This window comes from Sphaerodactylus townsendi, linkage group LG07 (genome assembly GCF_021028975.2).
Source record: "Sphaerodactylus townsendi isolate TG3544 linkage group LG07, MPM_Stown_v2.3, whole genome shotgun sequence".
NCBI lineage: Eukaryota > Metazoa > Chordata > Lepidosauria > Squamata > Sphaerodactylidae > Sphaerodactylus > Sphaerodactylus townsendi.
The window spans coordinates 54,599,289-54,621,556 of record NC_059431.1 but is presented as its reverse complement, the minus strand read 5'-3'; the positions used below and the strand labels follow the sequence as shown (position 1 = coordinate 54,621,556).

Below are 22,268 nucleotides of genomic sequence, written 5' to 3'. Positions count from 1 at the left end.
CAGGGAGAAGTTTCTAAGACCAACAACAAGAGAAAATCTGTCTCCACCACTAGGCTGAGAGTGGAAGGGTGTGATAAGCCAGTTTGGACATATCTCTTTTGTAAACAACTCTGTCAGACATTGAATATTACTGATCATAGTTCACATCTAATTTGACTCCGGTTAAAATATCTTAGAAACCTGGGGAAAACCTTACTTTCTCTTTTTTTTTGCACTTTTATAGGTTTCCTGATTTTTACAATTTAAATCAATGTACCTTAAGTTTACGCCGAGCATTGAATTCTTGCAGCTTCTTTTGGGCTGTATCCATATGAGCAAAATTAGCTGCCTTTCCAGTGACCCAAGGATGCTGTAAAGCTTGAAATGTACTGAGACGCTTCTTGGGATCAAGCACAATTAACTTCTTAACCTGCATAATAACAAAATATAATAAGAAGAAGAACCTGAAATAAATAATAATAATAATAATAATAATAATAATAATAATAATAATATGAACTAAGAAAAACTTTATTCCTCAAAAATCTGTTAGTCTCTGGGCCACGGATATGTGTGTGCAACAATGAATTGTCAGTGGTACACCTTGTTCGGATCCAGCAATCTCACTGAAATGAAATGAATGATGCAGAACTTTTCCTTCTTCTCCTAGCAATTTTTTTTCAGCTCTGGGGAGTTGACAGACAAGGTAGGAGAAGTGATTTGCCCCTTTTTTCCCTCCTCTGTGCAGCCTCTTGAACCACATGGCTGTTGGTATACAATGGATCTGTTAGACCTCATGACAGCATTTAGGGGCCAACAGATGGCTGACATTCAATGCTAGCAACACCAGTCAGTTGCTTGAGAGAAATGTGGGTACTGAATCAAAACTCTGTTCCCCCTCCCCAACCTGGGCCCCAATTCACCCCTCCCCAGAAAGTCAATACTATCAAATGAAACAGGGCCAAACATCTCTCTGATGCTATGAATGGGCTTTACCCTCCAGTTGCTGGATCTGTCTTGCTGGCTTGAAGCTGCAAATTTAGGTTCTATCATTTTACTGGATAAGAACCGCTATTTGATTAATATCCCATATGAAGCTGTCACTTGGGTCATCAGGTCTAATATTTTCCACTCAGACTGGCAGCACCATGATCTCAGGAGGAGATCTTGCACATCGCCTACTGTCTGGTCCTTTTAAATGGAGATTCTGGGGATTGAATCTTTTGCCTACAAAGCATGTGCTCTATCACTCAGCTGCAACTCCACCCCTGTAGAGTCTATATCAATTTTGGACACAGAACACTGAAATGGAGGAAGAAATAATTATTTAGGGGCTCTCAAATTTCATCATAATAAACTTATCCAGTCAAGAAATAAGTACCGTATATACTTGTGTATAAGTCGAGTTTTTCAGCACATTTTTTGTACTGAAAAAGCCCCTTCGACTTATACACGAGTCAGATGTATTTTTAAAAATATATTTTAGGGTTTTTATTTTGTCGGCCTCCAGAGGGCGCAGTTTTTACGCCAACAGCACCAAAATTGCAGGATATCATCAGGTGACACTCCTGATGATACCTGCCAAGTTTGGTAAAGTTTGGTTCAGGGGGGTCCAAAGTTATGGACCCTCAAAGGGGGTGCCCCACCCCCCTGTTTCCAATGGGAGCTAATAGTAGATGGAGCTACATTTTGAGGGTCCATAACTTTGGACCCCTTGAACCAAACTTCACTAAATCTGGGTGGTATCATCAGGATAATCTCTTGCTGATACCAGCCAGGTTTAGTGATGTTTGGTTCAGGGGGTGCCCCATCTCCCATTGTTTCCAATGGAAGCTAGTAGTAGATGGGGCTACCCTTTTGAGGGTCCATAAGTTTGGACCCCCCTGAACCAAACTTCACCAAACCTGGGTGGTATCATCAGGAGGGTCTCCTAAAGATACTCTGAAATGTTGGTACTACTAACATAAACATTCCTCCCCTGACAGGTTGCGTGAATGTCCCTTCTAAAATGATACCTGCCATCTGCAATTTTAAAAATATGTACACTAAAAATAATGAACGATTCTTTTAAAAAGCAGGGTAGTTTTGAGCCCAGTGAACAGGCATGTTCATTCCAGATTTTACTGTAAGATCCATTGTTTAAAACCCTTCCTTGCAAAAAAGCTAAGGTTTTTGTACTTTTAAAGTTATTGTTGATACCATATTGTTCTTGTTGACCCTCTTTTCCACTTACAGAGCTAGTTTACTGTTTTTCTTTGAAATAAATATTCAAAAACATTTAACCTACTGATGCCTCAATTAATGTAATTTTATTGGTATCTATTTTTATTTTTGAAATTTACCAGTAGCTGCTGCATTTTCCACCCTCGACTTATATGCAAGTCAATAAGTTTTCCCAGTTTTTTTGTGGTAAATTTAGGTGCCTCGACTTATATGCGGGTCAACTTATACATGAGTATATACGGGTAATCTGTGCCTGTTTTATTCTAAACAGCAGCAGTGGTGCAGTAGTTAAGAGCAGGTGCATTCTAATCTGGAGGAACCGGGTTTGATTCCCAGCTCTGCCGCCTGAGCTGTGGAGGCTTATCTGGGGAATTCAGATTAGCCTGTACACTCCCACACACGCCAGCTGGGTGACCTTGGGCTCATCACAGCTTTTCGGAGCTCTCTCAGCCCCCCCACCTCACAGGGTGTTTGTTGTGAGGGGGGGGAGGGCAAGGATATTGTAAGCCCCTTGGAATCTCCTACGGGAGAGAAAGGGGGGATATAAATCCAAACTCTTCTTCTTCTAAACTCATATGCCACTGAAATTCATCCTATTCAATTATATGCAATGTATTTTGGACACCCTAGGGCAAATAAGACATTTTGTCCCATCTTGAAAATGCTGAGAATATAGTACAACATTTTTGTTGAATTTCTAAACATCTTTCATGCAATTATACTGAAGCTGTTCTTAATAAAATGAAATTAGTACAGCATCTCATGGAGCTCTATTTACAAATGCCATGAACCGAACATGTGTAACTGTATCTTTATTTAATGCAGTAATTGAATTCTGAAGATAACATCTGGCAGGAACTGTAGCTGTGCATGTTCTTCTTGGCAGATCTCTCTCTTGAATCCAATAAGAATGAGATAGTGCAACTAATGCTTTACCCTCGGTGGCCTACAAATGGATCAAATGAATGTAAATGATTTTGCTTTCCTCTGCTGAAAACAGAATGCAGAAAGCTCTTATACGAAAGCAGAAGTGTACTATGGAATGTCTTGGGACTTATTAATTTGAAATCTTGGAAGAAAAGTTCTCCAGCCTTACAATAAAATAACTAATCTCTATATATGCAGCTTTTATGTACTTTTAAAGACTAATACCTTAAAGTGACAAAAAAATCTAATCCAGGCAGTTTATAAAAAATCTAGATTAAAGGTATGCTTCCAAAAATCTCTGAAAATGTGTGGCTTTGTTCTGAAAATTAGTGAAGAGTTGTATACACGTGAAGCTGTATCATACTGGGTCAGACTATGTGTCTAACAAAGTTAGTACTGTCTACTCAGACTGACAGTAGCTCTCCGAGGTCTCAGGCAGAGATTTTCTACATCACCTACTACATCACTTAAAAGGACTAGTCCTTTTAAGTAAAGAGGGAAGGGACTGAATCTGGGACCTTCCAGATGCAAAGCAAATATTTTATGTTTGAGCCATAACCCCACAAGGCTACAGTATCAATTGAGTTGCATAGGTTTTATTTAGGATTGCCAGCTCCCACTTGGCAAATACCTAAAAATTTGAGGGAGGAGCCTGGGAAAGGCAGGGTTTGAAAGGGAATGGACCTCAGCAGGATATAATGCCATACAGCCCACCTCCAAAACAGCCATTCTCTCCAGGGGAACTTAGCTCTGATGTCTGAAGATCAGTTAAAATCCTAGGACATCTCCAGCTGCCACCAGGAGGTTTGCAACACTATTTTTATTTTAATCAAGCAATATAATTCTGCTCAGACAGACTTATGCTAAGATGATGTAGAGGTAGAGATCTTTGGTCCATCAGAATCATAACTAATTATTTGGCTTAGCTTATGAAAATCTTGTTGGAATAAGATACTTCTGCATGCCTGAACAATTGGGGGGGGGGGGCGCTATGTATCTTTAAGCTGTTCTATTGTTTGCTTTCCATGTCTAGGATCCACTCACCAACTTCCTCCTTTTTCACCCTGCAGCCATTTTCTTTCTTCTTCTCCTTTGTACCGAGCACAACGTAATGACTACCTGCTCCTGCTGGGCTTTCCCACAGAAGCATAACATACTTGCACATATGTGTCGGCGTGTTAGAATGCCCATTTGTGATAGGGAAAGTTATCTCTTTAGACTAAGGTTTCTATCTATCTACCTTTCTTTTGGAACAACGCTTGTGATCCGAAGTTCCTTGAAAAAAATGTAAGTTTTCCTTTTTGAATATATTTGTTTGGAAGAGCTCCTTTACTGCACTCACGCACAGGGCTGGGCGCATCCATATTTAACAAAATTCCAATAAATCTTGTCACAAATTATCTCGAAAACCATTAACCTTATGCCCAGTTGTTGGTTGGAGATCTATTTCCCATGATTCTCCTCCCTCAAAAAGGAAGCTGAAGCTCTGCTGTTAGTGGGGTACATATCTGAACAGGGATTATATTAAGCTGAAGGTATATTTCAGTATAGTCTACATTTAGAGTCTGCATTCTATACCTTTATAATAAATGAATATAAAGGATGCAAAACTTAAAGTGCATTGCTGATTCCTCTTAAAATTAATGGTGAAATTAGGAGAGCATACCAAATCCTTGGCATTTAGAGAGACATCGTCCCACCACGGGGAAACAAAATCGTATTCACAGTTTAGAATCTTCTTGAACATATACTGATCTCCTCTTTCATCATAGAAGGGTTCAAACCCACAGAGACTAGAGGAAAAAGAGACAGTTTGATAAGCAGCAAAGTAGCTTGAGAATGACAATCACCTTTTAGGTGACATGACATATACAGGATTTTATGCCTGTGAAAGAAATACAGAAATGTGCAAATACTAGATGTTAAATAATCACTGTGAATATGAAAAACTGTACAATTAAAAAAACTTCTATCTTCCACATGAAGAGCCAAACTACAGATTAAGTAATATTATGTAGTACAGCTGTTCTCATATTGTAGCCTTTCAAATCCCATGATCACTCATATAATATTTACCACAGAATGAATAGGAAAACTAACTCTTCAGGGGAAAGGATTTTATCCTAGCTTTCTCCTTGATGTGGTCACTTTATGGGTTTTATGGGTGCTCTGGCCACACAAGAATAGTTCCAGTGTTTTTGCAAGCGAGGCAGGTTCACAGAGGCAATACACCACTGAGAAATCAAATCGAGATACATCCAAGTTTCAAAAGAATCCGCACCTTTTCATAGAGGTTTCACCATCTCCACTGCAGCATGTTTCTAGTGAAGACATTGATATTTATCATGGATTCAAACAATGCAGTAATCCCCACGAACATGTGATCGGCTTGGCGGGTCTGGCTGTTGTGCCATGTTGGGGTGGGAACTTATTTTTTTTTTAAAGTTTTTGCGCGAGAATACATGGTAATGTGAGCACGTTAGCACGGGCGCACAATAACCCCAGCCAAGCAGCTTTCTTCTGATAGACCATTCAAAACTGGATCACAGAGTGATCAAAGAGCCACTGACAGAACTGAGAATGTTGAGACAGCTGGGCTGATTCATCTTTGCTTACCAATGTTGCCAAAAATTTTAACTTTCCAGCTCAGTACTCAAATTTCGTTAGTAGATAAATGCCCCTTTTTACTAACTCTGTAATTTATAATGCCAATAAAGGCTTTGGATTGGATTGGTCTACTCAAATTTCACTGGGACCGAACCCCGAACCTCATGGCAGGAGATTCTTCTGAGCCCTCTCCCCCCTGGAAGGGTCGCAAATCATTTTCATTCCGAGCGGAGACATGAGGAGCGGCCGCGAACAGCCCAGTTCGGAGTCTGGAAAGCCCGGGGCGGGGGAGAGAGGGACCGACCGAACTGAAGTTTTGCCCTCTGAGAGCCTTTTAAACGTGGCTCGGAGAAAGTCAATCAGATTTTCATTATCCCAGCCAAGCCAGCCTCCACACGCCCTCTCTCTCTCACACATACACAAGGCGGGTGTGTGCATGTGCGTGATTGTGTGTGTGTGTGTGGGGGGGAGGAGTGCCAGCGGCGGACAATGTGAGGTTCCATTTCAAGTGGATCGCGACATTTGATGGCACCTGGGTCAGATGAAAGCGTGCCACCAGCCCTCACCAGCCAGAGATCTCTATAATTATAGATAATATATCCCATTTCAAAGCAATTAGCTCAATCAGGCGTAACAAGGCACTTGGCTGCCAGGCAGTTCACAAAGCCGGCCCGGGCAGTTATTTAAGCTTCAAACTGTCAAGCAGACACAGCCAGTCTCTCGGAGAGGAGGAAGAGGCCGCCACCACCGCGCTTCACAAAGCCGACGCGCTCTCATTGGCTCTCATTGACTGGAATCCCCTTGCGTCACTCCCTATGGTGCAAAAAACAAATCTGGATCCAAACCCTGATCCTCCTCACCGAACTGGATTGGACACGTATTTTTTAAAAAGGTGCACAATCATGCAGGTTCTGAAAAAAACACGTGATATGGGGTCAAGGGAGCGCCAGAACTGGGATGAATCCTTGTTCGGCGATACAGCTGTGGGGAGTTCTTCCTGAAACCTGGATATTTCACTTGAGTATCACATGTTATATTGTCAGTGGGGATTTGACCAGAGGCTATTTTTATTAGCTTTCCTTTCCCTTGCTAGTCTTGTGTATCCCAAAATGCTGCTGCTGAGTGGTGGAGATACCCAAAACACAATATAACACAGCACAAGGTGCTGCAGCAAGAAGGGCAACTCAGAAGGAATTGCTCCCTACTCAATCTTTCACTCCCTGATCTGGATGACCCAGGCTAGCTCAAACTCATCAGATCTCGGAAGATAATCTGTCAGCCCTGATTAGTATTTGGATGAAAGACCACCAAGCAATACCAGGGTTGCTATGCAAAAGGAACCACCTTGGTTAGTCTCTTGCCTTAAAAACCCCACAAGAAGTCACAGTAAGTTGACTGTGATTGATGGCACTTCACTCTCTCTCTCTCTCTCTCTCTCTCTCTCTCTCTCTCTCTCTCACACACACACACACACACACACACACACACACACACACACACACACACACACACTTTCACAAGTTGAGCTCAAAGTCATGTAAATAAGGTCCACTTGCACAAGCGTTTGCATGCATGTAGAGTGATTTCAACTTGTTTTTCTACAGTCCTTTGTGTTGCAGGCTTACTGTTGTGAAGGACATTCTGCCTCAACTGTGATTGACCAAGGGGCTATTGGGGAAAGAGAAGGCTGTAAAATAGCTGTGGTCTGCTTTCAAAAACCATGTATTCAACACCGAGAATAAAGTTTGCAATGGGCAGCAGGGGTCTATATTTAAATTTGACCCTTTAGGATGTTTTGGAAAAATTTAAACAATTCAGAAATCTGGAGATTCTCGTACTGGGCTGTAGGTGGAAGCCAAGTAGTATTAGAAATATTCTCCTATATCTACGAATTGTGCAGTAGGAAACAGCTATAAAGAATGCCATCCACTAGTTCATATGAAACAAGGATGCAAATGTTTAAAAAATAACTCTTGCCCTGTGCCAAGTAAATCACTTTTCAGCCCCTTTCACACTATCTCTGTGTGAAACACAGGCAGGCAATTCTGAACACACTTGTATCTGGTTTCTGAACCCAATGATGGCCATGATGCAAGGATAATTTACAAGTGTGATTTTCAACCAAGAGTCCAAAAGCTTTGGGATTTGAATACTTTTATAAGTGCCCTAACCTCAGCTTTTACCATTTTATATGACTCGTGCATTACTGACTAATTTTTTTTTAAGTAGAGTACAACACAGGACCTTTTGCCTTTATCCAGAGGCGTTCCTCCCATTGGGCAAAGTGGGCAGTTGCCCAGGGCGCCCCCTTGTGGGGGGCACAAAAACTGCAGGTTCGTTTATGGGATTTTTTGTATTTTCAGTGTTTTTTTGTTTTTGGCCTGCAGAGGGCGCAGTTTTTAGGTTAGCAGCACCAAAATTTCAGGGATGTTTTGGGAGACTCTCCTGATGATATCAACCAGGCTTTGTGAGGTTTGGTTCAGGCAGTCCAAAGTTATGGACTCCCAAAGAGAGCATTCCCCATCCCCCATTGTTTCCAATGGGAGCTAATAGGAGATGGGGGCTACACCTTTGAGAGTCCATAACGTTGGACCCCATGAACCAAACTTCACAAAACCTGGGTGGTATCATTATTAGGGCCTCACGAAGATACTCTGAAATTTTGGTGCTGCTATCTTGATAATTGCACCCCTAACAGCAGGCACCCCCTAAATTTTCCCAGATTTTCCTTTTAAATCCGCCCCCTTCCTGCCAATGCTTGTTTTCTTTCTTTCTTTTATTCTCTCAATGCCTAATAAAGGTTGTTGTGGTTGTTATTATTAAATTTACCTCCTTCAGAATGGATTTAAACAGAGAATCTGAGGTCCCCAGTTTAAACATTGAAAGTGATGCTGTTTCAGGATGGGGTTTAATCCACCCCAAAACAGCATCACTTCCAATGTTGTTTAAACTGGGGACCCCAGATTCTCCCTTTAAGGTGGATTTTAAAGGAGAATCTGGGATCCCTAGTTTAAACACCACTGAAAATAATGCCATTTGGGAGTGGATTGCAGCATCACTTGTTTAAACTAGGGAGCCCAGATTCTCCTTTTAAATCCACCTTAAAGGGAGAATCTGGGGTCCCCAGTTTAAACAACATTGAAAATGATGCTGTTTCCCCCAATTGGGGGGACTGGATACAACACCATAAAATGTTTTCATAGCAGTAATAAAACATTTTGAAAGCATTTTGAAAATGTTTTCAAAAAAATATTTCTGTTGTGTGGCATGGCCCATTGCTGTGTTCAGATTTGTGAGTTGGGACATGTTCTATAATGTGATGGTGACTTTGAAATGACCTGGTGGAAAAAATCATTGTTTGGTCATGGTGGGAGAGGGTGGCCGCCCAAGGGGGGCATCAACCTCAGGTTTTGCCCAGGGCTCCAGTTTTCCTAGGTACGCCACTGCCTTTACCTTCCAGGTTTTACCGTTCTACATAGAATGGCATTCTGGTTTTGCAGATACGAGGATGATGGGAAGGATCTGATGTATTATTTGTGCTCTGGAAGTCAACGAAACATGAGGAACAATGCACCAAAGCACCCCTATGAATGTGCACACATTTTGCCCCAGCAGCTTTACCAAATACCTTAGAGTTGGTAAAGCTTTTCCTAATAGAACCTTTCATAGAGACTAGATAATAGTTGTTTCAATAGCTCAGATACTATTTAAAATGTCTAAACGATAATAAAATTGATTCAATGTTATGCCATTTCATTTTGATAAGTTGCAAATTTGCATCTACTATTTCATGAATTATTTTCTTCCTTTGTGTGTGATGTATACAGTTCTGCTATAAGTTATGTATGCCTAAGAAGTACTGTCATCAGTGACATTTAGATTCAAATAACTATGTACAGGACTGCAACCCAACAGCTCCCTGTTTAATAATTTTAAATTTTTATTTCCTATCGTATGAGAAGGTAAAAGATCATTACTGACATTTTTGTATCACATATAGACAAGCCAATCAGTTTTCCAGGATATTATATTAGGACTGAAATAATTTTAAGCATTTATATATTTATATTTATGTTATTTATAGTCTGCCTTTCTCACTTGGATTAAGGTGAATTACACAGAGTTAAGTCAATACAAATTCAGTAAACAATGCCACAGTCAGCTAACAATGCAACAAGATTAGGGTTGTAAAACCAATCGGAAATCTAGAACTTAGAACTTAGAATCTAGAAATTAGAACTGAAGCACAGCATAATATTAACATGGTACATTAAATGTAACTTCGTGAAGCATTTTGTACAGTGCTGCTACCCTCTTGAAAATAGCCCTCTTGAACAATTCAGTTCTGCATAATTCATGCAAAGCCAGGACAGTGGGAGCAGCAGTGGCGTAGTGGCTAAGAGCAGTGGCTAAGAGCAGGTGCATTCTGATCTGGAGGAACTGTGTTGATGCCCCCCTTGGGCGGCCACCCTCTCCCACCATGACCAAACACACGCCAGCTGGGTGACCTTGGGCTAGTCACAGCTTTTCAGAGCTCTCTCAGCCCCACCCACCTCACAGGGTGTTTGTTGTGAGGGGGAAGGGCAAGGAGATTGTAAGCCCCTTTGAGTCTCCTACAGGAGAGAAAGGGGGGGATATAAATCCAAACTCTTCTTCTGCTTCCTTTTCTCCTCAGGCAGACCATTCCGCAAGGTGAGTATCGTTGCTGATTTTGCCCATTTGTAGGCTGGCACTTGGTGAAGGCCTACTCCAATGAATGAATCTGCCATGGTAGAACACAGGAGGAAAAGTGGATCAAAGGCCATGAAGGGGTTTGTATATGATAGCCAGTACTTTAAATTGAACCTGGTAACTAACTGACAGGCAGCCAGCAGAGTAACCACAGAATGGGGGTCATAGATATGCTTCATCTAACTCTCAATAATAGCCAAGCTGCAGAATTCTTTCTCAGCTTGAGTTTACAAACTGATTTTGAGAGAAGAACCAGGTGGTCAGATTAGGCATATCTTGATAAGGGAGCCATCTTTTAAGCTAGGGCCATGGTGGCAAACCTATGGCACTCCAGGTGTTCATGGACTACAATTCCCATCAGCCCATGCCAGCATGGGCTGGCAGGGGCTGATGGGAACTGTAGTCCATGAACATCTGCAGTGCCATAGGTTCGCCACCACTGAGCTAGGGTAAGCTGAAAGAAAGCCTGTTTAGCAACTGCGTCAACTTGCTTCTCCAGTAATTAAGTGGGCCAAGTATAACAGTAAGTCTCTTAACTGATTCAGAAAGGGTCAGCTGACCCCATCAAAAGTGAGGAGCATAATATCCTTCAAGATCACTGCCTTCTCAAGTAACATTACCTGCATTTTTAGGGTTTAGTTTCAATTTGTTGATTTTGGCCAATATATCACAGCAGCCAGGCAGTTATCTAAGACTTCTACCATATCACCAGGGGATTTAGATAGGGGTATATAGAGCTAGGCAGTGGTGGGATTCAAATAATTAAACAACTGGTTGTTTACAAGCACCATTTTAACAACCGGTTCTGCTGAAGTGGTGCGAACCTGCTGAATCCCACCACTGGAGCTAGGTATCACCCATATAATGATGATATCCAACCTCAATAAAATGATTTGTTGTAAGAATTTTACATAGAGATTAAAAAGCATGGGGGATAAGATTGTATCCTTTGAAACTCCACAGGATAGGTCCCACACTGCTAACAACTGGTCTCTTGCAGCAAACCTTTGAGTCCAGTCTGTGAGGAATGATTTTCATGCATCTTCTGACACCTAATTCTGTCTCTAAATACCTCAACGGTATTATGTACTGTATCAAAAACTGTAGATAAGTTCAACAAGAGCAACAAGGAGACACGGATTTCATCTACACTCACAAATTAGAAGCAATACTTATTTTAAAATACATTATTCAACTCATCAGTTTTCAAATTTTACATCATCACTATCTAGAAAATGAAAGATCAAAGTATCACAAAGTACCACAAAGTAACTTACAGGATGTAGGTGATTATCCCCAAAGACCACATGTCTACTTCTGGGCCATAGGCACAACCTCGTAAAATTTCTGGTGCTGAAGAGAGAAAACTCTTGTTAATAAAGCAAAGGCATTGAATAAAGAAATAGCATATAGTTGTATATAGTCTTTAATTACAGGTAGAGAGAAAAGAAACAACCAAAATCTGTCAAAATAATACTCCAATTGAATAAAGAAATGAAAGTACTTAAGAACTGCAAAAGCAGACACATTTCTTAAATGATGTGTAAACATGAAGTATAATCTCAAGTCTGCTAGGACAACTAGTTCCAAGAAATAATAAGGGGAAGATACTTTATAAACAGTCATGATCATTGTGAAATTAAGTTGATAGTAGTTATGGTTAAATATCATGTTCCACTCTCAGATCCATTCCTGATCTTGACATAAGCTTCCCCCCATGATTCCAAAATGCATTTGCTCAAAAATTTCTCAAGCAAGCTTAACAACCATCTGCTCATGTGTTTTTTCATGATATATTGTATACTGGACACTACTAAGTTGGATACTGCAGAACATTCTTCCACATCAAAGAATCTATTCAAATGCCAACTTGGCTGTAGAAAATATCCAGCTTGGTGATTAAACCACTGGAACCTGAGTGTTGGTAGTATTCAGCCCATGTCAAAGGAGGTAGCCAATGCAAAATAGACTGAAGCCAATGATTCCTATCTTGTCGCATTCCCAGGGTGATAAACAGCTGCTCCTGTGAGGCTAACAGATGACAGACTTTTGCCTGTCTCCCCATGCCTTATGTAAAAAAGCAACAACTACAACTGTATTAATCATTGTTAAATATCTGCAAGAAGAAAGTAAAAAAATTAGAACCTTATGATCAATGAGGGGTTCTAGGAGGGGAGGTGGAAGTGGTGGCCAAGAGGGAATTGGGAAAGGAAACTGGCACAAATGTTGACAGGATGTTCAAAAATGTGCACCTTCTCATCCAGACAGTGTGACAACATACTTGAAGTACAGGCAGGGAGGAAGAGGGCTGCCCCTGCGCCAAGCACATCTGGCCTCACATCATCCAGGGGATGCACGGGCGGGGACAGGCTACAGAGCAGGTGAACACACCAGGCCTGGCCCAAGTCTCCTGGCAGCAAGTCCTCTCGGGCAACAGGGCCCATATTTGGGGGAGTGCATTTACCACGGCCCCCAGTTTTGGAAGCGCAGGTGCCTTGCACAAGGCCAGAGCAGTGCCACTGAGGTTGGGCCTGGTGTGTGTGGGGATCCCTGCTGGTGGGCACTATAGCATTGGCCCTGCTGTTGGGGCTGCTAATAATATACTTTTCCAGGGCATTTCCAGGTCACTACTGCAGCTGAGTGTGTGGGGCAGAAGGGCATGACTAGCTTCAATAGGAATGTGCAGCCACAACCTTCCATTGTCCACCCCAGGGAGAGAGAGCCCTTTCTGGATAGATGCACTGGATGGGGGTCACCTATCATGCCCTTTGTGTGTTCCAAGCACAAAGTCATAGATCACAAGGCAGGTCCTCCAGCAGCTCCTCTTCCACGAGTCCTCCTAATTTGAGAAGACAGCCCACATAAGTGGCAACTTTTGGAGGGAAGGAGAGGCCATGCCAAGCCTTATCACATTGGCTTTCTAGGTGCAGACCTAAAGGGCCAGGCAGGCCCACGATCCTTTGGGGCAGTTATATGGGCTGTAACACCCCTCTATAGGTGTGATCCCAAACGGCAACATTAGAAACAGACACCTGTTTAAGGAGAGCTAATACTAACCCCAGCACCCCCACCCCATCCACACTTTTAATGGTATACCATGCTATATATCTCATGTGTCTCCTATTACACCACAGCAATCTCACTGATATTGACAACAGGTGTTACCTATCAGATATTTCCACATACATTGAATTAATAATACCCCCTAAAAATATCTATCCTTTAATATAGGACAACGATGGCGAACCTTTTAGAGAGCGAGTGCCCAAACTGCAAGCCAAAACCCGCTTATTTATCGCAATGGCAATTTAACCTAAAAATAGAGCAACAGGCACAAGAATCAGACCAGCTGAGAACACAGAACTATGATTTGTTTGAAGACAAGGGAAATCTTTTATCAGTTGCTCAGGACGCCAGACATAAACTTGAGGAATCATTAGCTAACACTCAGGCTTCTGCAAGAAGGATTCAGTAATTAAAGCAAAACTATCACATGCCCAGCATACAGCCCAGTATTTGGCTGACCAAGCTAAAATGCAGAGGGCTGAGACGTCATGAGATGTGCCAAAAGAAGTAAAAATGTTAAAACAACATTTGGGACTTCAAAGGGCTCTGGCTGCTTCAGTTCACCCAGAAATACTGCCGGACTTCCCAGGATCAAGGGCCAGGAGATGCACATCCAAGCCAACAGGAGACGCTGCTTGGGTAACATGACCTGAGGAAGCTGCCAGATGTCCTTGCCACCAACAATGCCAGAAGAGAGTGGGGGAAAGGGGTGGGACCTGGCCCCAGGGAAAGGGGGAAAAGCAATCAAGAAAGAAATAAGGCAGTGGAGAACAGAGAAGCTGGGATGGTTTGATTGGCTGGCTTGGGCAAGCAGAAATTCTGTGGAGTCACATGCAGTATTGATTCAGTGTGACATGTTTTGCATGCATAAGCATTCCTGGGAAGCCTGGTATTGCTCCTTGGATTCAGACTGTGGGAAGATGGCTCAGTGACCACAGCAGCTGGGCGGGCAGCTGGCCACAGCCTCTGACCAATGGCTGCTGCTTCTGTGTTGTTGTCCTTCTCTGCTAATGTCTGCAGCAATTGCCTTCTCGTTCCCCTAGATCTGGCCCTGCACCTAACATACAATAAGTAAAGAACATACCACAGTACCCTGGAGTTCCACAGACTGTTTTCATTGTTACTTGATCTGCAACAATCTTGGAAAGTCCAAAATCCGCTGTAACATACAAGTCAGAAAGTTTTATCATTTAATTTAATTTATCATTTCATTTTTGTGACAGATGAGACATGACAAATATGGGACTGCATATTTTATATTCTTAAAAATTGCATTACTAATTAAAAAACAGGGTAAAACAGCAATCCTTTTTGGTGAATTAATACATCCTGTTCTAAATATACAAAGTTGTGTATGAGCTCTAGCTTCATATTGTCATTTCAAAAGCAAAAGAATGGATAGCAGCTGGAAACTAAGAATCAAATATTACTCAATTACTTAAGAGAAACAGCATGTTCAAGGAAACAAGAAGATGTTAAAAGTACTTCTCAGCATGAGAACATGTACTGGTACACAAACTGAGTACTCTTGAACCCAATAGGACCATGTTTCACAAATGTGAAGCAGGCACATGTAGTTGATACAGAGAATCTGAAGTGGAGATCAGAATGAAAATAAGATTGGAGAAGAGAAAAGAAAAGAAACAGAGATAAAAGGCAGGGAACAGCAAGGAAGAAAAAAGGAAACCCTGCTGTATCCACAGCTTTCTTATATCATATACATGCTAATGACATTGTCTGTTGCAGCAAAAGGCACAAGAAAAGGTCTCATGGCACTTCTTAAACTAACAGATTAACCGAAACATGAGCTACAAATGTCTAGATCAGGGGTAGGGAACCTGCGGCTCTCCCGATGTTCAGGAACTACAATTCCCATCAGCCCCTACCAGCATGGCCAATTGGCCATGCTGACAGAGGCTGATGGGAATTGTAGTTCCTGAACACCTGGAGAGCCGCAGGTTCCCTACCCCTGGTCTAGATCCCACTCCATTAGATGCACCTTACATCTGATTTAGCATCTGGATGAAGTGGGATACCGATGGTGGACTATAGGACAATGGCTTCCTGGTCTGTTGTCTAAAAAGAACTATGCTCCATTAATGTTTGCAGTGGACTAGTCACCATGGACTAGAATACGGAATCCTCTGAGCATATACAGATGTGTGTGGACACTGAAACCACTGTATCTAGTATCATTATTCTCTTCTGTCAGGTACATATCATTCCTACATGCTGCCTGCAATAACTGGGATATTCCCATATTATCAAGTGCCCAACTCTGCTACTTTCTTTCAAACATTAATAGTGAAATTAATGCCTCTGGGTAAACTAGAAATCAAATAAATATTACTGCATTACATTGTAATGGCTTATATTTTTGTCATGGTTTAGTCCACTCCTGCTATGGAATGTTTAAGTAAAAATTTTAAATATAGAGAGGATTATTAATTTTTATTTATAATTGCATGTGATATACTCAGTAGTTGATGTAATATAATGTTTGCATTCATCTGCTGGTTATTTCTATAACAAACGATTTCACAGAATAGATTAAGAAGAACATACACTCCCCATGAGATATTGTCACAGAATCTGTGGGAAAGAGATAACTGTATAGTGATAGGAATCAATGTAGTCCAAATTTCAGAGTTCTCTTGTTCCTGAAAAAACCTGGAAATAAGTGACAACTCTATTCACTGCAACACTGTGGAACGCAGTAATGGAATGAAATCGTAGATGAGGTAGTAGTGATAGTGATGACATCTGAATGAGGATGGGGCTTGTAGGATAACCTCCCCCAACCAAAAGTTAGGCATCCCAATCCACAGTGCAAGGTTGCTGGGGACCACACTCCTGCTGTGCCACTCCGCCGCATCCAAAGGGCTTTCCAGCAGCGTGGGGAGTCAGGGAAACCAAAAACCCACCTCCACTGCTATCAGAAGGCCCGCCATAAGCTTTAATGGATCATGGAACTTAATGGTTGGTGCAAGTCTAAGTCCAGGCTGCGGCATGACTGGCCACAAACCTGGGGTGAAAGCTGACTAATGTTGGCTCCAACTCTGGGCATGCCTCTTGTTCACATCTTCTGCATCGACAGGGATGGCAGCAGCATGGGAGCCCTGACGCAGCACCCAGTGGCATGTATGAGCATCCCAGAAGGCTGCAGTGTCCACTCACCAACTTGCTTGCCCCTCCACCAGAGTAAGTGCCCCAAGTAGGGCAAATCTGCCAGAGCAGGGCTGCACCACCTACACAAAGGATTGGAGCATCAGTCAGGTTTGAATTAGGCTAAGTCCCTTCAAATCCATATCTGACCTGAAATTGGGTTCTCCCCCACCAATAGGTACCCCTCCCTACCTGGGAATGATGGCCAGGTAGAATGGGGATTATAGTTTGCTATGCTTCTAAATCCAAAAATCAGAACAAAAACTAAAAATCTCATGATCTGTACCAGGAAATAAATTTTCATGCATACACAGCAGCAGAGGCCCAGATGCCTATAATGAATCATCTTCATTATGGGTTACTCCCTTTTCTGAAAAGCAAGTGATATTCTGACTTGGAAAAGAGAAGGAGTAACAGGAAGAGAAAGGGTAAACTGCACTTCTGTAAAAAATCAGAAAAATACCACTGGGTTTTTAAATCATTAGGAAAGCTTTGAATCACAAATGGTTTTCAAGTCAAGCCCATGAACATGGTAGTGGGATTCACACATCTCTTGCATGGGACTAATGAGGCAAGTGCAACCAATACACAAACTGAAGTCACTGCAGATGAATTTGACTTACCTATTTTTAAAGGTGCATCTGGAGCTGGTGTTGCATATAGTAGATTTTCTGGTTTCAAATCACGGTGAACAATTCCATTGGCATGTAGGTACTGAAAGAAATGAGGAAATATATGCAGATTTAAAAATTATGATCAATATATTTCGTTGTCCAAGGAAGAACTAGGAGGTGGGATATTTTCCATCTGCCTCTTGTGAACTTGCAACTGCCTACACAGACTTTCACTCTGTGGCGTTTCGCTAATGGGGACGGGATATCCCATGTCTTCGAGCACACCCCATTTGATCATGGGGGGGGGGGCACTGGCTGGCAGTTCCCTCTGTGCTGCTCATGTGGGCATCATGGCCAAAGGCTGGCTCCTGCACTCCCTGACCTCCCTGCTGACAAAGAGGCCAGCTGCGGGGCCTGTCTGAGCTGCCCGCTGCCAAGCCTGGTCGGGTCGGGAGATGGTGAGCTGCTCAGACGGGCGCCTGATGCCAGCTCCTGCACTCCTCAACCACCTTGCTGACAGACAGGCTGGCTGTGGCTGTGGCACCCACCTGAGCCACCAGCTGCTGAGCCAGCAGGGAGGCCAGGGAGGCAGGAGCTGGTGCTTGGTTGCTTGGTTGAGTCGCGGCCACAAGATGGCTCTTGGGCAGGAGCCGGCCTGTGGCTGCAGCTCAGCAGCAAGTGGCTCAGGAGGGTGCCTGTCGCTGGCTCCTGCCCTCCCCAGCCTCCCAGATAACAGAGAGGCTGGCTCTTGGCCAGGAGCCGGCCCCGCCCAGTGCCGCCCACCTGAGCCCACCACCGCAGAGCCCTGCCCCCTGCAGGCTTGCAAAGGTAAGTGGGGCACACAGGCGCCCAGAGCAGGTGTTACCCCCATGCGCCATTTCCCCCCAGTTCACCTCTGCTTTCATTCCTTCACAGAAGTCCTCACACCTCAACGCAGGCAGTGCTCCTGTCTTTGTTGGGGTCAGGTATGTGCTCTCCATCCGTTAGGGACAGATTTTCTTACTGTTGTCCTGCATGTCCTGAGGAAAGCCAGATGACACCCAAGTCTGAACTGGGCTGCCACTCACACCTGTTGGAGCCCTGTGTGCTCTGCCCCCATCCGCTCTGCTGAATGTGGCCCATCCATTTTACCACTGCTGCTTGGACCATCTGTAGTACTGTGACATTCTGTGGTATGTCTGACTGTCTTTTAGATTCTATGGGACAGATTAAACATCATGGACTGATATTCTGTAATACTAAAGTATTGCTAAACTAAAGTATTGCTATTGATAGACATCTCTAGACTATGAATGTTCTGGGCAAGAATACAATTAGAGATTCCTTATTTAAGAAGCAGCAGATAATTTACAAGCATTGTTTATTCAGTCTGCAATGACAAATCCAATTACATGTAGACAGATGCTTGCAATAAAAAGGATAATTTGTGATTTAATGGGATTAGGAAGGAGGATGGGGCAAGCCTTGGGCTCTTTTGCCTTCAGTCATAGGGAAAGTTATTATTCACACCCTGTTTCTTCTCACAGGCTCCTGGTTCTCTCTCTCAGGGGCTGCAGTCATAATGACTGTAGGGAAAGCTATATTGTTATAAATGGAACCTTTAAGAAAAAAACACACCCCATATATAAAACATGTTTCTTATAACAATAAAGGATTTTTATATAAGTACAAGTACTGTCATGATTTATTATATTTATTTTTATAAGAAGCCATTTATCTCACTTTCAGATAATTAGAAAAAATGATTTGTTTCATATTATGAGTCCTTTGTTGATTCAATTACCGTAAATAAAGTGAGTAGTATAAAATGCCATAAGCCTCCAGTGTTTTCTCCTCCCAAGGAAACCAACTCAGGTAAGCACCAGCCCCTGGAACTGCTCAGTGCTACCCAGACAAAAGGCAGCATCTCCACACTGCAGCTCTTTTGAAAGGAGCCAGGGTCAAGGGGTGGGGCTGAGAAGCACAAAAGCTCAGTGTGGATGGCAAAGTCTCCCCCTTGTATACTCAATGGTTCCATTACTTGATGCACGTTCTGCAGGTCTGGAGTCCTATGAAAACACAGGAACTAGTGTTTGACAACTGAACTTGCATATTTATTGGTGTCAATCTGATATGAGCTGATCGCCTTGTGTGTTTGGTTCATGCAGGGGATCCATGAAACCTGTTTACATGGGTTTTTTTTCAAAACTGAGCATAGATTGAGACACAGTGTATCCAAACTGAGCAGCATTGTTTCACATTGCTAAGGATGTTTCAAATGAATGCCAAGCTGTGTGATGTTTTTTAAAACATAGTATTTGTATTTATGACTGATTTATACAAAGGTTACCTGATTTTTTGAGCATTTGTCCCTTCTCTTATAAAGCACATACTACACATATTGATTACCTTGTTTTTGAGCAGCCTGAATACAGTTTTCTTCTGATCAAGATGGCCAAAGCCTTTTTTCCCTACTTTTTCCAATCTGAAGTACAACTTGTGAACCGAGTGATCAATTTCAAATTTTAAAGCACTGTTTGAAAATTAATAAATTTCCCTACAAATAATACTAACAATGCCTCTACTATTTTTGCGATATATGGCATAAATCAAATAAAAAGTCATTTCCACATTTTTATAAGGGTTATGGCATACGGGCAGAGGTGGGATCCAGCAGGTTCTCACAGAGTAGGTTACTAATTATTTGTGTGTGCCGAGAGGGGGTTACTAATTGGTGATTTTGCCACATGATTTTTGCCTTAGTTACACCCCTTCTCTCAGCAGTAGCGCACAGAACTTGAAGCAGTCTATCAGGAGGTACACCAGCGTGCGTGGCAGCCTACGCCTGTGTGCATTCATTTCCCGCCCAAGGACCTGCGCAGTGGCTGCGTCTTTGCCGCAGCCCCACCCAGGAATACCCCACCCCTGGAATGCCCGGCCACGCCCCCGTCGTGCCCCACCCAGCCCCATTGGCGCTACGCCACAGTTTGAATCCCACCACCATGGGAACCTGTTACTAACATTTTTGGATCCCACCACTGCATATGGGGCTTTAACTAGTGCAGAAAGTCACTTAAAGACCCCTTCTGCACATGCACAATAATGCACTTTCGATCCACTTTCAATGCACTTTGCAGCTATGTGGAAAATCAAAATCCACTTGCAAACAGTTGTGGAAGTGGATTGAAAGTACATTATTCTGCATGTGCAGAAGGGGCCAAAGTATAGTTGAGAACTGTAGCTTATTCCTTTTCCTTTCCAATGAACTTCAGCATGAAAAAAATCAGTGGGATATGCCACACTTGCATACATAAAAACAGAATCCACATTTTATGTGGTTTTTATCCAATGTCACTGAATAATAGGTAACTTTGTGCTATTGCAAAGTAACATCTGTTAATTTTGTAAGCCCATTTAATCAAGTTGTCGAGATGATCCAAACTTCCTTTCTGTGTGTTCCAAATTATATAGGATATGAAAGGATGTGTTTAGGGACTGGGTGAGCCTGGCTTTTGACCTTAAAAAATTTGGATGCCTTCACTACCTATCTATCTGAATAACTTAATTTTGTGCACACTATGCTCTCTGACTCTTTTTCAAGCAATTGATCATGTCTAATTTTGTGGAAAATCATCAACTGACTTGTTTTCCATTGGAGAAAAAAACAACTTTCCAGATTGTTACCCCAGAGATACCTAGATTTTGAGAGGCAAACTTTGTACTCATTAGTGAATAAGTCATGTTGTCCCATTGTGTATGTCATAGTGCCTGATTATGGGATTCCAACTGCTTATTTTTTGTACCACAAATTTCTGCAATTCTGCAGAGCTTTCATACTTGCAAGGTTCAATCTTCAATCGGTAATCCTTTACTTCAGAATCTTGAGACCTCATCAGACCTAGAGCTCCTAAAATTTTAACTTGCGTTTTGCTTCATTGTAATTTTTATATTGAAACAACATAAAATTTTTGTACCTAAAAACAGTTTTGACTGTCTCTTTGTTTAGGATTTGCTTTGTTCTTTGGACAGGCGTTGTTTTATGTGGGCCACTGAAAAACCCTATTTACTCTAATGCATTGCTGCCACTTTGTGGAGTAAATAAAATGGCTTGAAGCACAGTGGAGATAATCAAACTGCTTCAATAAATATATCTTTGCAAATAAATCAATCAGAATATAGCATGAAGCAAGATCTAAAGAGATTAAAACAAGGGATTAAATAATCAATATTTAATACTAATGCAAAGCTAAAGAGTAATCAGTACAATGTAGGACAGGAATTTGTTTATACCCAAAGAAAATATCCAGGAAAGTGCACAACACATGGCTACCACAATTCAAATTCAACTGGAACATTCCAGCCAAGCAGCTAACCAGCAGAAGAGATTATAAAGTGAAGAGGAGAGAGATACATTCTCAGAAGTTCAAGAAAAAGAGAAACACTCACAACTTAGAGACATTCCTGAAGAATGCTACTGTGAGTTACATTTATACCAGAATGTAGATGGATCCCCATCTACAGAGACAATAATAATAATAACAGCAGACCTAGCAATTTGGTAATTTGTCTCATAAATGATGCTTAGCAATTGGTAATTTGTTTCTCAGATGAAGTTTCCATTGAAGATTCAAGATCAGATTCCAGAATAAGACCGCCCAGAAAATTCAACCACCAGAGGAAAATCACCAGAATGTTTTACAGATGAATCTTCCCTCTACGACTAAATATTAGACTTTAAAACAAAACCACCAAAAAATTCAGACAATCAGATATCCAGTGAATATCAGAACATGGCTAAAAAAATTAACAAAAAACAGTTTTATAAGTGATGGTATTGCAAAAAAATAAGAAAAAATTGATTAACAATTTATGTTGAATTTTCTAGAATTACCAAAGGCTAATTTCTAAACGGGCTTTAAAATTATGATTACAATATAAGTATATGGTTAGGCATTATTTTATAATTAAAAAAAAATA

General features: G+C 41.9%; 1 protein-coding gene across 3 annotated transcripts in view; it reads right to left on the bottom strand.

The window, feature by feature from the left end:
- The window catches only part of CAMK4 (calcium/calmodulin dependent protein kinase IV), a 113,821-nt gene that overhangs the window by 4,914 nt on the left and 86,639 nt on the right, over positions 1 to 22,268 (bottom strand). For all 3 annotated transcript variants that reach the window (XM_048503962.1, XM_048503961.1, XM_048503963.1), the window contains 5 exons: positions 17,322 to 17,412; positions 14,618 to 14,692; positions 11,745 to 11,820; positions 4,796 to 4,922; positions 257 to 409 (listed from right to left, as the gene is read on the bottom strand). In XM_048503962.1, coding sequence (XP_048359919.1) covers positions 257 to 409; positions 4,796 to 4,922; positions 11,745 to 11,820; positions 14,618 to 14,692; positions 17,322 to 17,412 — 522 coding nt within the window. The remainder of the gene's footprint in view (positions 1 to 256; positions 410 to 4,795; positions 4,923 to 11,744; positions 11,821 to 14,617; positions 14,693 to 17,321; positions 17,413 to 22,268) is intronic.